General features: G+C 40.5%; 1 protein-coding gene across 2 annotated transcripts in view; it reads left to right on the top strand.

The window, feature by feature from the left end:
• Positions 1 to 15,042, top strand: part of PITPNM3 (PITPNM family member 3) — a 118,111-nt gene that overhangs the window by 66,355 nt on the left and 36,714 nt on the right. For both annotated transcript variants that reach the window (XM_056338110.1, XM_056338120.1), the window contains exons 4-7: positions 4,320 to 4,396; positions 6,489 to 6,724; positions 11,348 to 11,537; positions 14,077 to 14,196. In XM_056338110.1, the coding sequence (XP_056194085.1) occupies positions 4,320 to 4,396; positions 6,489 to 6,724; positions 11,348 to 11,537; positions 14,077 to 14,196 (623 nt within the window). The remainder of the gene's footprint in view (positions 1 to 4,319; positions 4,397 to 6,488; positions 6,725 to 11,347; positions 11,538 to 14,076; positions 14,197 to 15,042) is intronic.

The following is a 15,042-nucleotide window of genomic DNA, read 5'->3' as shown; positions in this document are numbered from 1 at the left end:
CTTAATCAGTGTTCTTGGTGAGGTGAAAATTACAGTCCCTCTCTCTCAGGGTCTGGCAGACTGCCTACAAATATACGTCAAGTGGAGTGGAACCAAATCACAAACAGGGTGTTGACTCAGAATGCAAAAAAAAACCCCAGAACCAAAAAACTTAAACTGAGTCATCTCTACCATTACATGATGCATTTATTTTCTTCTGACATGCTGGAAGAAACAGAAAAATGTCTTTAAATCCAGAAAAGCCGTCAGTGAACTACTTTGGTATTATTTTGTCTCATTAACTCCTAAAATGGGAGAAAGGCCTCCCAGCTTTTCTTGGAACAGCTAACCCTTGTGACATGAGTAGAATTTTAAGGCTACAACACTACAGTCAGGTGAAGTTTTAAATTGCAAGTTCCTGGTGTTGACATTCATGGAGAGGGAAGAGGAGGCATTACAGGGGTGGGAGGATTCACATCTTGTCTGGAATTTCATCACTGTCTGTAGAAGGGAAAAGCACAGTTGCCCTCCCCAAAGAACTGACCCCCATGACTTCAGCTGAAATAATTCCACTTCAGTGAGAAGTTGCCGTGTTTAATTTCTCTGAAGTCCACTGAGGTACAAGAGTACAAGGCGTTATCTAAAGATCACCTGGAACTTTCAGTTTGTGATTGTTTTCTTTTAAATGAAAGGCTGGCATATCTTGACCATGCCATAGTTCTCGTGAAACGCATTTGGTGGTTTCGGTTGTTTCTTGCTGTGTGAGAGTGGCTGTATTTAGGCAGAGGTTGAGATGCTGGACTTAGCCGTAAATCATGCCAGTTTTGCCATTTTGGCATATTTTAATAAACAGTGACTAATTTGTAGCTTTTAATATCCTGTATCTTAAAAAGAAATTTATATTCTGGAGAGCAATGGCATATAAGGTGAAGAAGCAGGCCTTGTGAAATGAGCAGGAAAACTCATGAATAGGAGCGCATTTAACAGATAAAGCAGAATAGATCTCTACTGGTCTAGGTATCAGCAGTTTGTATTTCAAAGGAAACTGATTCCTTGTTCCTAGGTCAGTATTGGTTGGTTCATAGATTGCTAGCAGACTGAACAAACTCAACTTGACAATGTTTTAGGTGTTAACATCTTCATCTCATGTTTACTTGTATATGTTATCTGTTTCTTGTCTTAAGTAAAAAAATCACTACTAGGAAACTGAGATGGTAGCAGAAGCAATCACACTGTAGATGTTTTGAATTCTAAATGGAAAACCATCAGGTTTCATTTTTGCTACTCTCTCTTTAGTGCCTTTTAAAAATAGTGGCTGAGTGCTGTAAAACTGGAGTTTCATAATACTGCTAGAAATTCAAACCAGCATCCTACCAAATACCTGGTTTGTGGGTTATAGTGGCTATCAAGTACTAATTCTTAAAAGAACTGGTATGTTTTGAAGGCCGTGAAAAACCTCAATACTGAGTTCCAGTGTCTTCTAATTCAGAGAAGGAGTGAGGCTGTATGGGACCTCTGAAGATTTTTATAGCCCAATTCCTCTGCTCAAAGTAGGGTCGCTTAAAGCAAATTGCTTAGGGCTGCCTCCAGTCAGGTTTTGAGTATCTCCAAGGACGGAGACTCTGTAAGTCAACTGGGCAACCCGTTCCAGTGCCGCCTCAGTAAAAAAGTTCGTTCCTATATTTAAGTGGAATTTCCTGTATTTCAATTTGCACCTGTTGCCTCTTGTCCTTTCACTTACTATCATGAAGAGGACTCTGGCTCCATCTTCTTTACTTCCTCGTGTCAGGTATACACATCGATAAAATTTCCCCCACATACCCCAAGCATTCAGTTCTCGAGGCCAAACAGTCCCATTTCTCAGCCTCTTCTCATGTCAGATGCTCCTGTCCCTTAACCATCTTTGTGTCCCTTTGCTGGTCTTGTGCCAGTGAGTCCATGTCTGACTTACACTGAGGGGCCCAGAACTGGACACAGCAGTGCAGATGCTGTCTCAACAGTGCTGAGCAGAAGAGAATGATCACCTCCCTTAACCAACAGACACTCTTTCTAATGCAGTCCAGGATATGGTTGGCATTCTGCTGCAGGGGCACATTGCTGGGTCAAGGTCAACATGTTATCCACCAGGATCTTTGGGTCCTTTTCTGCAAAAGCTGATTTTCAGATGGTTGGTCCGCAGCCTGTACTGTTAAGTGGAGTTATTCCTCACCAGATGCAGGACTTTGCACTTCAGTTGGTTGAATTTAATGCAGTTCCTTTTGACCCATTGCTCCAGCCTGTTGCAATCCTTCTGAATGGTAGCAGAACCATCTGGTGTTGCAGCTACTCCCCCCAGTCTTGTATTGTCTGCAGGCTTGCTGAGAGTACAGTCTGTTCCATCATCTAGGTCATTAATAAAGATGCTAAACAGGACTGGACCCAGTAATGACCCCTTGGGGTACACCAGTATTCACTGGCTTCCAGCTGGACTTTGTGCTGCTGATCACAACCCTTCAAACCTGGTGGTTCAGCCAGTTTTCAGTCCACCTTACTGTCCCCTTATGTAGCCCACACTTTCTCAGATTCTCTGTGAGGATGTTATGAGAGAGTGTTTGAAAGCTTTGCTGAAATAGAGAGAAACAACATCCAGTGCTTTCCATTCATCCACCAAGCCAGTCATCTCATCACAGAAGGCTATCAGGTTAGTTAGGCATGATTTTTCCTTTGTAAATCCATGATGACTACCAGCAGTCACTTTCTTGTCCTTGTGTTTGGAAGCAAAGCGCAATGACCAGTAGCTTACTTCTTTGAGGCAGAATCAGAACTTTGATGCTTTTGTTCTTCCCTCCTCTTTCTTTACCTGAGAAATCAGTGTTCCAGATCTGATTGCAGAACCCTGTAAGCTAAAGTGTGAGTAAGTGGGCTTCAGCACATTTTTTGCAAAGCTTTGCTCATCATCCCTGACGTAGGTGTCTCATAAGTGCTGTAAGAGACCAGGAGTATGGAACATTCCTTTAATTTGTAAGGAAGAGACTGGCCCCGTGTATAAATGTGACGATGAAGCTGACAGCAGTGCTAATCAAATTTCATCCTACAGCTGTTTCCTAGGTAACTTAACACATGCAGCTGTAGAAAAAACCCTGCATTATGAAGAGACCAGAAAGATCCTGTATCAATTCTCTTCAGTGACTGAAGAAACACAGTGCCAGGGGAAAAAAAAAGTGGATAGTGCTATATCATCCTCTTCTTTGTCCTCACGAACAGAGAAGATTTGTTCAGAGGACAAGCCTTTTCTTAGCCTACTGTACAAGTTTTATAGAATAGAATAAAATAGACTATTTTCAGTTGGAAGGAACCTACAATGATCATGTAGTCCAACTGCCTGGCCACTTCAGGGCTGACCAAAACTTAAAGCACATTATGAAGGTTATTGTCCAAATGCCCAAACACTGACAGGCATGGGGCATTGACCACCTCTCTAGGAAGCACGTTCCAGTGTTTGACCACTCTCTTTATAAAGAAGTGCTTCCTAAGTTTTGCTTCCCAAGGCCAGACAGTGGACAGTCTCATGGTCTTAAAGCTGATATCCTGAATGTTCCACCACTTAGAGCAGGTTGCTGTCTAGCCAGTCTGCCTGAGAAGTAGTCGCAAGTGGGTCTTGGGGTCTGTTTGGTCATGCTCCAAAGTCGATGAAGAGACTTTCGTTGTGTCTGTAACAGAGGGTGTTGCATACATGATCCTGTCGTAGAAAGGTATTAGCAAAGCACTGTGTTTCTCTGCAATGTCACTTCCTATTTTTCAGGTTACAAGGTTTTTTGAGGGAAACTGTCTTTTGCTCTATGGTCTGTTACTCCTATTTTGCATCCTGGTAATGGGCCATTGCAGTTATTTCTGGGAGTTTTGCAGGTAGTCACAGAGGTTTGTGGAAGAGCTGGATCTTGAAGGTCTTTAGAGAACTTTGAAGGCTTAATTCACTTGCCTATATGTAGGTGTTTAGTGCCATTTAAGACATACCGGAGTATCTAAGATGTATGGGACGAGCAAATATGATGCAGAATCTCAGATGACCTCTTCTGCTGCTGCTCTGGAAAGGCACAGATGACCAACAGCAGCTGCATTGGTACTACACACCTCTGTATAAGGACCTGAATCTGGTTTTTAATGTTGCTGTTAAGAATAGAAGAGCCTCTAATATGCAGGCCTTATTAGAAACCTCGTTTATTGTTCTGTTTGTCCACAGGAATTCCTGTGAAGAGATGTTTCTGTCTTGAAAGTAGAAATGTGCCTTACCTCCACAGATGTACGTAAAAGATGAGGCAGCCAAATATTTGTATGATTAATTATGTCTCTCTTCCTTTCAGGTGAATTATATAGAGCCTCTTCAAGAAAACAAAGGTTCCCAGAACAAGGCAGTATCGAAATACATGAGGACAGTGAGGTGAGATTGTTTCCCAAAACAAGCTGTACTGGTTTCCAAGGAGTACATTGTGAAAACAGTCTCATATTGTATTATGGAATTATAAACCCGTTGATGGTTTCGTGTGTCTTTCCTTTGTTCAGTAGATGCACATGCAATCACTGAAAATCATCAGAAGCATTTTAGATGTTGCAGAATTAACTTAGGTGGAAATATGACCCAGTTCTCTGACGAGAAGTTGTTAGGTCTACTTAGTACTTCAGTGGAAACACAGGTTTTGTGAAGCAGATTCAGCAGCAGTCATGAGACTGATAGTAACAGAACTGCTTTCTTTTAGAAGCAGCAAAGAATCTAAAAAAGTTATGTTCATTCCAGCTATCTGATGAAGGTCCTATGTCCACACATAGGACAGGCAATGGAAATGTCCATTTTTGAAGAATTCAGATCCTACAGCCCACTGAAAACAATGACAGTCTTTGACTTCAGATGTCATTTTGATTAGCCGTTAAAGCCCCTTGTCTCAGTCATGGCTGAGCTACTGCTGAGAGGCTAATTAATTTCATTCCCTTTGAGTCCTCCTGTGAAGGATACCAGTTAAAACCAGCTGAGAGACTTTTTGTAACAGTGACTTTAGCAATACTGACCTGCTTGAATTTTTCCCTCTGTTTTGAAGCTTTCACAGTTCCAACCAACCTATCAGCAGTGCCACTTACTTACAAGCTGGCATTGCCTGTGGAAGGACCTACTCTTAGCTTTTAAAGAGAATTAAATTTTTCTTCTGAATAACTGGAATGGGACCATATGGAAAGGGAAATAGAAAATTTCAGCAAAGTGGAACCTCAAAAATTTCGTGAGATCCAGTACTTAAGTAGATAGAAGGCAGATCAGCAAAATCCCTTCACAATAAATACTTCCACTGGATACTAAAAATCATGGGCTGAACAGAGAGTAGCTCTGTGGAACGGCTTATAATGCTCTAATTTTCAACCATTTCTTTATTACCATTAGGCAGGTGCTAAAGTTACCAATTTTTTTGTGCATGTTAACAACAGGTCCGCCCCTATCCCTCACTAAACTACAGCCTGAAGAGAGTGTGTGTGTGTGTTTACTTGGCAGCTGTTCTGATTAATGTTATTCTTGTTAAACTCAGAGCAATTCTTCTCTTTTATATTTACTGTTGTAGACTGTGACTTTTGTTCTAGAACTTAAGAATGAAGTGTCCAGAACATTGCCTGAGTCTCATTGAATCACTTAATCTAGTAATTAACAATCCTCAGACAAATACAGGAAATGTTACTGTTCTTTTTGTTGCATGTTCATATTTGGTCAGGAACTAGGAAGTCTCCAGGAATCACATGATCCAAAGCAAAGAAGTAAGTGGCAGTCAAGATTTATAAAAAAAAGTCCTTATCTTTTAATGTATTACTGAGTTGTTCTTTGAGTGTACATAACTCTCAAGGGATAAATAAGAAAAAAAAAAAGTGGAGTTGTCAGGCATTCAGAATGTTTTTCCAGTCTCAAGTAGGTAATGTCTTGTTTATTGTACACATACCCATAAATATGGATATCAGCAGTGATACATTTTTTTTTTCACTCTTTCAGTAAATGTCTGGGTAAGCGAGCTCCATTTTTCATATTAATAAGAAGTTGCCAATCTCAAAAGGCTGAGATAACTGTATCATCTTCTCCTGGATGTCTTTTTAGAACCTGTGATGATTTGAGTTAGAACCTTTCCAGTAAATGCAGGATCCTCATCCACGATACCTAGACAGACATTCACTTAGGCTGTCTGTGGATACTGGAATTCTTCTCCAGTCTCAATAGATTTAAAATAGCTTTTGATCTACACAAAACTGTTTATAATCTTTGCTGATCTGCATCTGTGCTGCAAGGGTTTTCTGACAGAGCATAGTGTGCCCTGCCTAGTTCAGACATACTTAAATTAAATGGAACACAGGGCACACACATGCACTGCGAAGGCAAATATCACAAAAGGATCACAGTGGGGGTGGGAGAAAAAAATCACTGCTAACTGCTTGTGAACACTGACACCAAGTGTACCAACACTGTCCATAAAAATGCGTCCTCCATTCTTATTCTGTTTTTCTCACAGGAAGGAGTTCAACACCAGAATTGCAAAACTCATGTGCTAATTTTGATCCTCCATGGGGGGAGCATCTTAGACACTGGAGGTGGGGACCACAGCAGCAAGCTGGCAGACATCAACACCTTCAGTTCTGTGTTTGAGAAAGTGACCCAAGCCCATTTCCCTGCTGCTTTGGGCCACATCTTAATCAGACTTGTTCCCTGCCCAGCAATCTGTTCAGCAGCTTTCTCTCTTGTTTCCAAGTAAGTATTTTAGTAAGTATTTCCAAGCAGTATTGTAGCAGATAGCTGAGCAGATAGAGAATATTCAGTAAGGGAAAGGATTAAAATCTTGAAATCTCTTTGAAGTTGTTATTTGTCCCTGTGGCTCTAGTGAAATGAGTTTAGAAATAACGAATGAAATCTTTCATTGGATGTATCAGCTTCAGTAGCTGCTCTTCCTCACTCACTTTTTCAGTCTTGCAATTCACTCATTAAATGAGAGAACCTTTTCAGGTAACAATTCTTTCTTTAGTGGTATTTTCCATGACATAAATATGGCATGATAGAGAAAGGAGAAAGAAACACACACTCTTGGGTCTGCTTCAGGTTTTCCACCAAGTGTAAACCAGCAATAACTAGTGAACTCTGTAGTGATGGGGAGGAGAGAATCAATCAGATTTGCTTGAGTTCTTTTCTGATCAGAGAACATTATCTTGGTTTTGTCTGAGGCTTCCCCTAAGTGATGGTGACTTTTATAGTCTTTTTGTTTCAATATAGTGCCCAAGGCTTCATTTGAACCTCATGTAGAGCCAAAAATCCTGCAGAAGGGTTAAGGAGGTCTGCAACTGTGTTTTGGACCATAAAGTGTGGGAATGATGATGCCTGGTGTCCAGATGACAGTTAGAGAGGAGAGATGGGGAATACATTAAAGTTCTGAAATACTAGCTGGACTTAAAGTAGCTACAGGTGTATAGGAAGAAAAGGTAGCAGGGTGCAGACCAGAATGATGGAAGGTGTGCCTGACAGTTCACATCAAGGGGGAGTACAACCAGGAAAAAATGTGTGTATGTCCAAATCGCTGCCCTGTAAAGCAAGAAGACTGATAGTAGAAGGGGAGGTGAAGTGTCAAAGAGTGTTTGGGAGAGCATCCTTGCCCAGTTGGGCCATTGATTAACACAGGTCTCAGTAGTGTCTCTGTGGTATCCTATAACACAGGGCCTGCAGGTCCCAACTATCTGGAAGAAGAGCTGCTACTGTGGAAAAGTGTGTGCTGGCAGCCCAAATGAAGAGAGCTCGCACTTTTTCTCTGGTGTTTTTATTCCTCCTTGTTGCAGCACACTGTATTCTAGAATACTGAAATACTGAATAGCTAGAGTACTGAAAATAGGCAAGCTGGATGTTTGAATGTCCTGCAGAATCATTCCAAGCACTCACATAAGATTAGTATTGCCTTGGTACGTTCTTGCATGTATGTATGTATGTACCCATCTAGGACTGACAAAAGGAGAGATGATTCCCTGCTCTCACGTTTCTGCAGCTTCATGCCAGCAAATTTCATAGCCAGAACTCCAGGATGCAGTTATGAAACCTAAACTTGTAAACATTCCATTTAGCAAGCTGTAGGAGAGGAAGTGTGTTTTTAATTATTGTAATATTTGATCGAGGGTGAGCCAGATGACTGACTAAGCAGCAGCACAAGATCTCATTTGGTTTGAATGTATCCTCCATTTTCTGAATGTGCAGGCAAGGTGCGTGCCAAGGTAGTACAACCCTCAGTTTACCTTGTGAATTACGCTGTGTCTGTGCGCTGCACACCTGGGTTCAGAGGGATTCCACTGGGACTTTTCATCTGAATGCACCTATGTGGTTTTCCTCCCTGCTTGATGAATGGTGGGTTAAAGGAAAGGGATCTTTCAAAGTAAAATCACTCCACCTGGTAATTGGTTCAGATTGTTTAATCTGGTTTGCTGCCATCTACTCCCATCACTTTCAGTTTCCTGTATCTTTTCTATAAATCAGAAAGACACACTGTTTGTGCAACATGTGTACATTTATAATGCATGACTGATCTCCTGTGACGCTTATCTCTGTCTTTGCTGCTAAGAACAGGTAAGGGTTAAAACTAAGGCACATTCTTATTCCAGCTAGATGACTTGGATGCCATCTCTTCCCTTTTCAGGGAGAAAAATATCCCTGAGTGGATCAACTGTTATGCTTTTTGTAGCATATGATTTGATGAGCATACGTTGATTCGCGCCTCAGACTAGAGCTCCTAAATTATAGTATTAGCCAAACTGAAGAACAGTAATTGCAAATTTAGGGGGGGTGGGGGGTGGGTAGAAGAAAACTTAAGAAAGAAGGGGAAAAGGGGCAAAACAGAAGTTAAATTTAGTAAAGAAACACTTAAGTAGGATAGTAAGCATATGAGTAATAAAATGAATGGAAGTATTTTATTGAATGAGTTTTGGAGTGCTCAGCCCCTTGCACGCTCCTTGCACAGTGGTGGGTCCTGCAGCTCTTGGTGTTGCATTTTCCTAATCAATTTTTTTAAAATACTTTTATAATTTAATTAGAAAGTATATGGAGGAGTCCAGTCATTATGATTTGACTATTTTCTATTCCTTACTTCTCTTTAATCCGGAAAGTGGAGGAAGTAAATGCATATTCTGGAATTCAGAAACAGCAGTAGCAAGTCCCTAGGACTGTCAGGATAGAGTGAGATAGGCAAACCATAAATGTCAAAGAACTTTTGTGCGACAGTTATCCAACTAATGTTACTATATGGGTGATTTGCCCCTCTGCTTTCTCCTTTCACTTCTGCTGTGGTCAGGTACTGTTGACCTGAGGAAGTTTTGAGGAGGGACCAGTGTTTTGTCTTGATCTGCATCTGGCCAGGTGCTTTCTGCATTCAGAATAAGATTTTATTCCCTTGTTCCTCCTTTCCTCCCTGCTCTCCCCTAGGCTGGATAACCTCTCACCCTCCATCTCCATGGTGCAACCTCAGTCCATCCCCACTGGCAGGTGCCACTGTGCTGTCAGTCACTTCTCCCCTGGGAGCCAGGTGTAGTCTTACCCGCCATGACCTTTCCAAGGTGGTGCTTGGGAAGGACCTCCTGCAGTGTCCTGCCCGTGCATCAAGATAACAAGACTTGTGCTCCTCTCAGCTCCAGTGATGATATTTTACCTGTTTGTCTCAGCTTCAGCACTAATACTTAGCATGTCCCCTATGATAAACAACTTCCATCTCTTCCATACGCTCTTTCAGTCTGGATCTTTCTTCCCTTTGTGTTGTGCCTACAATAACAATGCAGGATAACAATGGAGGTCTCTGCAGCTGCAACGTTTACAATAAAATAAATTGGAATTAAAAATCCCAAACCCTCATTTCATAGCCAATTAACTGTGATTAATTGTCTAGACAATAATTGCTCAATTTCAGTTTTATCTATATTCCTTTGGCTACAAACCAGCTATTTATTTTTCCATTGACTCTGTTTTGTGTAGTTCTCTTATGAATATTGTTTGCATTTTACTTTTATTATGAAAATATATGCAGGTATTTTTTTCCATTTCAAACATTTACTTCATAATTGTTTTTTCTCCTATGTTTGTTCCTTTCCCTTTCTGAGGTGTTATATGCCAGTTGTTATAGTAGATGAGGCCTTCTTATGTAGGTTTTCAAGTTCTTTTTTAATTTTTGAGAGTTAGTATTCGTAACTATGTTTGCTGTGCATTTGGATCTTCTAATCAGCTGGCAAAATGAAGCTTTGTTAAATCGGTAAATTGACACAGCTTGGCAGACCAGCTGAGCTCCAGGACATAGAAATGTATACTGTTTTGGATGAAAAATACCAAATCATTGGAGTGCTTCAGCAGGAGGCAAGTGTGGAAATGTCCAGTGAGGGTAAGGACATGAACATGGACCAGCTTTCATACTTGAGTGTTGCAAGTCTTCTGTTCATCTTCCATGACCCTGTTATAGTCTCAGGGATGCAGGTATTAGCAAAGACACAGACTAATTCCATTTCAGGCAGCCAGCTTTCTAATACTGTGATAGCCCACCAAGTTCCTAAAGAAAGTAAATACAAAATACGATGAAGTTGCCTGCCTGCAGCTCTGGATGAACTTCAGATGAGCTTAACCAAAATTCTTCTGACTTTCCTTCAATCTCTAAAGGGCAGTCAACTTACTGTAAGAAAATCTGGCACACAGTAACGTACCTTGCATCTTGGTGCTCTGTGAATTGTTTTCCCCACTCATTAATAACAAGTAATTCAAGACACAATTGGCAAATATACTGAGAAACTTGCACATTCAAGATAAAATAAAGCTGACATCCTATCAAATCTAACTTAAATTTTCAGCCAAGTGACCTCTTGTTTTGCAAAATTTTACTGTGCAAACATTGACGTATGATTTCATAATGCGTGCAGCTTTGTTGCATCTTTTTGAAAGGGTGAGACACTGGGAAAATGTTTTTCTGTGCTTTTGAACTATATATCTGTCACACTTGTGTTCTAGGAAACAATATTCCATTGTGATGATTGGATTCCATTCTTTGATGTAGTAAGTTACCATATGGAAAAAAAAAAAGTAAAATGGAGTAATCTCTGCTGTTCTAAATTATGTCTGCTTGTATGTGGAAAAATTGCACCATATATGTTTAACTACAGAAATGCCTTGTAGCGTGATCTCATTCACATAAAGCCGTAACTCCTTGAGGTTTCTTTTTAAGCTTGAACTCTGTGAGAAAATGATTATTTCTGTATTCTGTCATTGTGACCTGCAATGGCCCCATATCTGTTAATAAGTAACTGTTCATTCTCTAATGCTATGTGCTGCTGCCTCTTGCGTTTTTCCTGATGATAGCATGTCCTTCTTTAGCCTAAATCCCTACAGCTATGATGAGAGCTGTCTCAGCAGCAGTGAAGACCACATCCCACTGGCTGCCTTGCCCTTGCTGGCTGTTTCATCCCCTCAGTACCAGGATGCAGTTGCCATGGTGATCAGTAGAGCCAATCAAGTTTACAATGAATTTCTCAAATCTACAGATGGGGCTGGTTTTAATGGACAGGTAGGACTATTTTGTCATACATCAAAGTAAAATTCCTTTGGAGCAAGGCAGTTTCTTTTTAATCCATTGTGTTGAGGGGTTTGAGTTATGAGTGTAGGACAATACTGCCAATATGATGAATGAATGTTAACGTGGGGTTACCTATGCAAAATGCCTTCTCAGTGCCCAGCATGAGAAAGACACTTCTGGAATCCTATGCAGTATCTAACCTTACACTTCCTAAGTTGCTAGAAGATACTATACCTTCTTTGCTCTTACTAAGTATTGCTACAAAGTCTGGTAATGTAGAAGAGCCTTAGCTGTGAGGTAAGTGTGGTATGCGAAGTGGTGAACGAGCATGCCAGCCCAAGGCAAATGATAATCTATGTTACTGAGTTCCTTACACACCTGCTATAGCTGATAGAAAAATTGGAACATCTCTGAGTAAGAGCATAAGGAATCCCAACATTTAACTAGAGCTATTTCTTTTTTGCCTCCATCACAGTAGTAATAGAACAGTTGACTTCGTTAAAGTACAGTGACTTCCAGACTTCAGAAAAAGGGTGGGGGAGGAGACATTTAATATAAGGTACAGTGTAATCTTTGAAGGAAAGTGTGTGTGTCATTACACAAATTCTTTTCTGTGGCAGTAATAACATCATGCTGTGACGTATCAGTATTCTTAGACTAAAATTTGGTTTGAAGCCAGTTTTAATATCCATAGTAAATTATTCCTGCTTGAAGCATAAAAACAGCCCAGCTGCAGTGACAGAACATTATGAAAGGTGAGATTATGTAAAGAATTATACCAGTTACAGAAGTAACTGTGAAAACAATTATCTCAATAGAAATTGAGTGTTACGGGGGTTTTTTCTCTGATAAAACTACGAAGAAATCTCCTTGGTTTTACAAACCACATATGTTAGTATTTTTCATGGAAAAGTCTGCATGACCTCTGTATGCTCCACAGAATTTTCACCATTAACAATTACCAGCATTGTTAAAATGGAAGTGACTTCTCTGTGCTCTCTGCAGTGCTTTGCTTTGGTCCTCAGATAGAAATCTTAACTCTACCGCTGAATTAGTCCTGTACTTCTAAAATACATACCATATAACCTGACCCCCATCCTGTGTATATCTTTGCTTTCATACATTGGTCTCCTCTGTCCATTTATATTGCAAGTTCTTAGGTCAGAGATTGGCTTTTTGGATTTATACAGTATCTGCCGCAATTTAATTCCATTACATTAATGCCAATAATAATGAGGATGGATTAGAAATGGAATGGTAAATTGAAATCGAAACAGATACTGTTAATCCCACCAAGCACACACCCCCGAATGTGCTGTTAATTTTATTAAGGTCACCTGTATCATAAAATTTTCTGTTCTTCGTGGACTTCATTGCATGGTGTAGGAATCTGAAAATCAGAGAGTAAATCAGCACGCTGTTAAATTGTATACAACTTTAGAACCAGAATTATGTTAGGATAGATGTTACCTTAATGTATTTCAGTATTTTATTTTATTTTTAAAAATGCTTTTATCTCCAGAAATGTACTCAATTAAGAGAACGTGGTATGTGGAGATGCACTAAGAGGAGTTTGAGGTTTTTCTCTACATGCATCTTGAAGCATTTACTTTTCCTAACACGCTTCTCTTGAAGAAACCGGCACATCCTCTTACCCAAAACTTGTAGACTAATGTGGTAGTCAAGCTGCGTAAAGGCTAGAAACAAGTTAAAGTTTGTAAGGTGAGGTAATGTCTTCTGTTAAACTAACTGGAGTCGGGAACAACAGACTAGATGTTTGCTTCAGTTTGAGAATTGGAGAGGGTTGCTGGAACCTGTGCAACTGTAGCAGGTGTTAGCAAGGAGAAAGGTAATACAGCTCTTACCCATCCTCAGGCACAGGCAGGGGGTCAGGGAGAAGGAATCAACTCCTATGGGATGGAGAGGTGTTCAGTGGAATTGGCTTCTGAGGTAGATTCTAGCATGCCATGAAATTACTCTGACTACTGAATTCCCAGTTTTCTCTATGTATTTGGATTCCCAGGTCCATACTTTGAATGTAGCTTGTATGTTTATATTGAAAGTGAAGCAAGAGCGAATCTTTCTTAATACCTCATTTAGAACTCCCGTTCCCTTGTCTTGATAGAGGAGTACTGTTTTTAATCTGTTGAGGTCCCCTTCTCCCTATGACTCTGAAGGAAATGTTAAGTAGCTTGAAATCTTTTTTTGAGACTGGTTGTCTGATGATCTGGGCTTTTCAAGCTGGAATCTGGCTGCAGGCAGCTGGAAGAGTTCTAGCCCATTTGGCAGAGCTCCCAGCTGGTCAGAATAGTCCCTGGGACAGATGTTCTTGGCACAGAGCATACATCTGGAGATAAAAGGAATTGGGAGAAAGTGGCCAGACATTTTCAGCTGGAGTAGGAACCGAGGTGTAAAAAAACAGGAACAAGGGTATAAAGTAAGACTGCGACTCCTCTGCAGTGCTGTGATGCTTTTTGTTTCTTTTAAAACACTTGCTACATCTCCCCCAAAAATATTTTTATCTCCTCAGGTGTGTCTCATTGGTGACTGCATTGGAGGAATTTTGGGCTTTGATGCCGTCTGCTATAATTCTAATACAGCTGATGGGAGTCGGAACAGTAGCAGGAGAGGAAGCATCAGCAGCATCCAGGTGAAGACAAAAACTCCCCACAGCTGAAACCCTATAGAGTCATTCCCTGGCGGAAATCAGCTCCATATAAAGCAGAGAAAAATTGAGGATTTGATAAATTGCCATGATAGCACGGGATTTTGGTCATATATCAAGGAATTGCCGTCTGAAAATTAAGTCTGCAGCTTCTGTTTTATGTTATACAGAAATCACAAGTGAAGGCTTTATCTGTAAATCTTCTAAACTGGGGTTACCAAGTGCCCTTTATTGTATCCCTAACTGTAGATGCAAACATGTGCTCTCTCAGCAACTGCTGGTAGGCTCCTGGTTTTGCCAAAATCTTTTATCTTTCTTTCCATAATCTTTTAACTCATTCACATAGAGTCTGGAATTCCCTGTGCCCCTGCCTGGGGGTAGTGTAGCATTAAGATGTGTTCATGAATAAGTTTAGTGACTGGTGAAAGAATGCCTCCTTCCTGATTAGGAATGCAAGTCATCTGAGGATCTGTGAATGGACTGCTGAGTGTAACAGTGGCTGTATGAGTGTTACATTTGGAGAGAAGGGAGGACTGATTCTAATTGTGATGCAGGAAGATCTTATGATAGTGAAAGCACAATGTTTTTTAAAGTCATGGTAGCATGTAAGCTTCATTATTGTGTTCAACACTTAAGATTAGTTGAACTTAAATTTTTTTTCTTATGTGCTTCAGAATGAATGAATATGGAGAAGGGGTGTGATGTATTAGAGTTGGCACTGAGTGAGGTGCCCGTGCTCCGTTCTTTGATGGTTTTGTGACCCTGGCCAAATTGTTTCATATCTTGACTCTTTAGTTACCTGTCTCCTCAAAAATGGGTTCTGATACCAAC

This window comes from Falco biarmicus, chromosome 1, assembly GCF_023638135.1.
Source record: "Falco biarmicus isolate bFalBia1 chromosome 1, bFalBia1.pri, whole genome shotgun sequence".
Classification (NCBI taxonomy): Eukaryota; Metazoa; Chordata; class Aves; order Falconiformes; family Falconidae; genus Falco; species Falco biarmicus.
The sequence above is the reverse complement of the archived record's forward strand: the minus strand, read 5'-3'. Positions and strand labels throughout refer to the sequence as shown.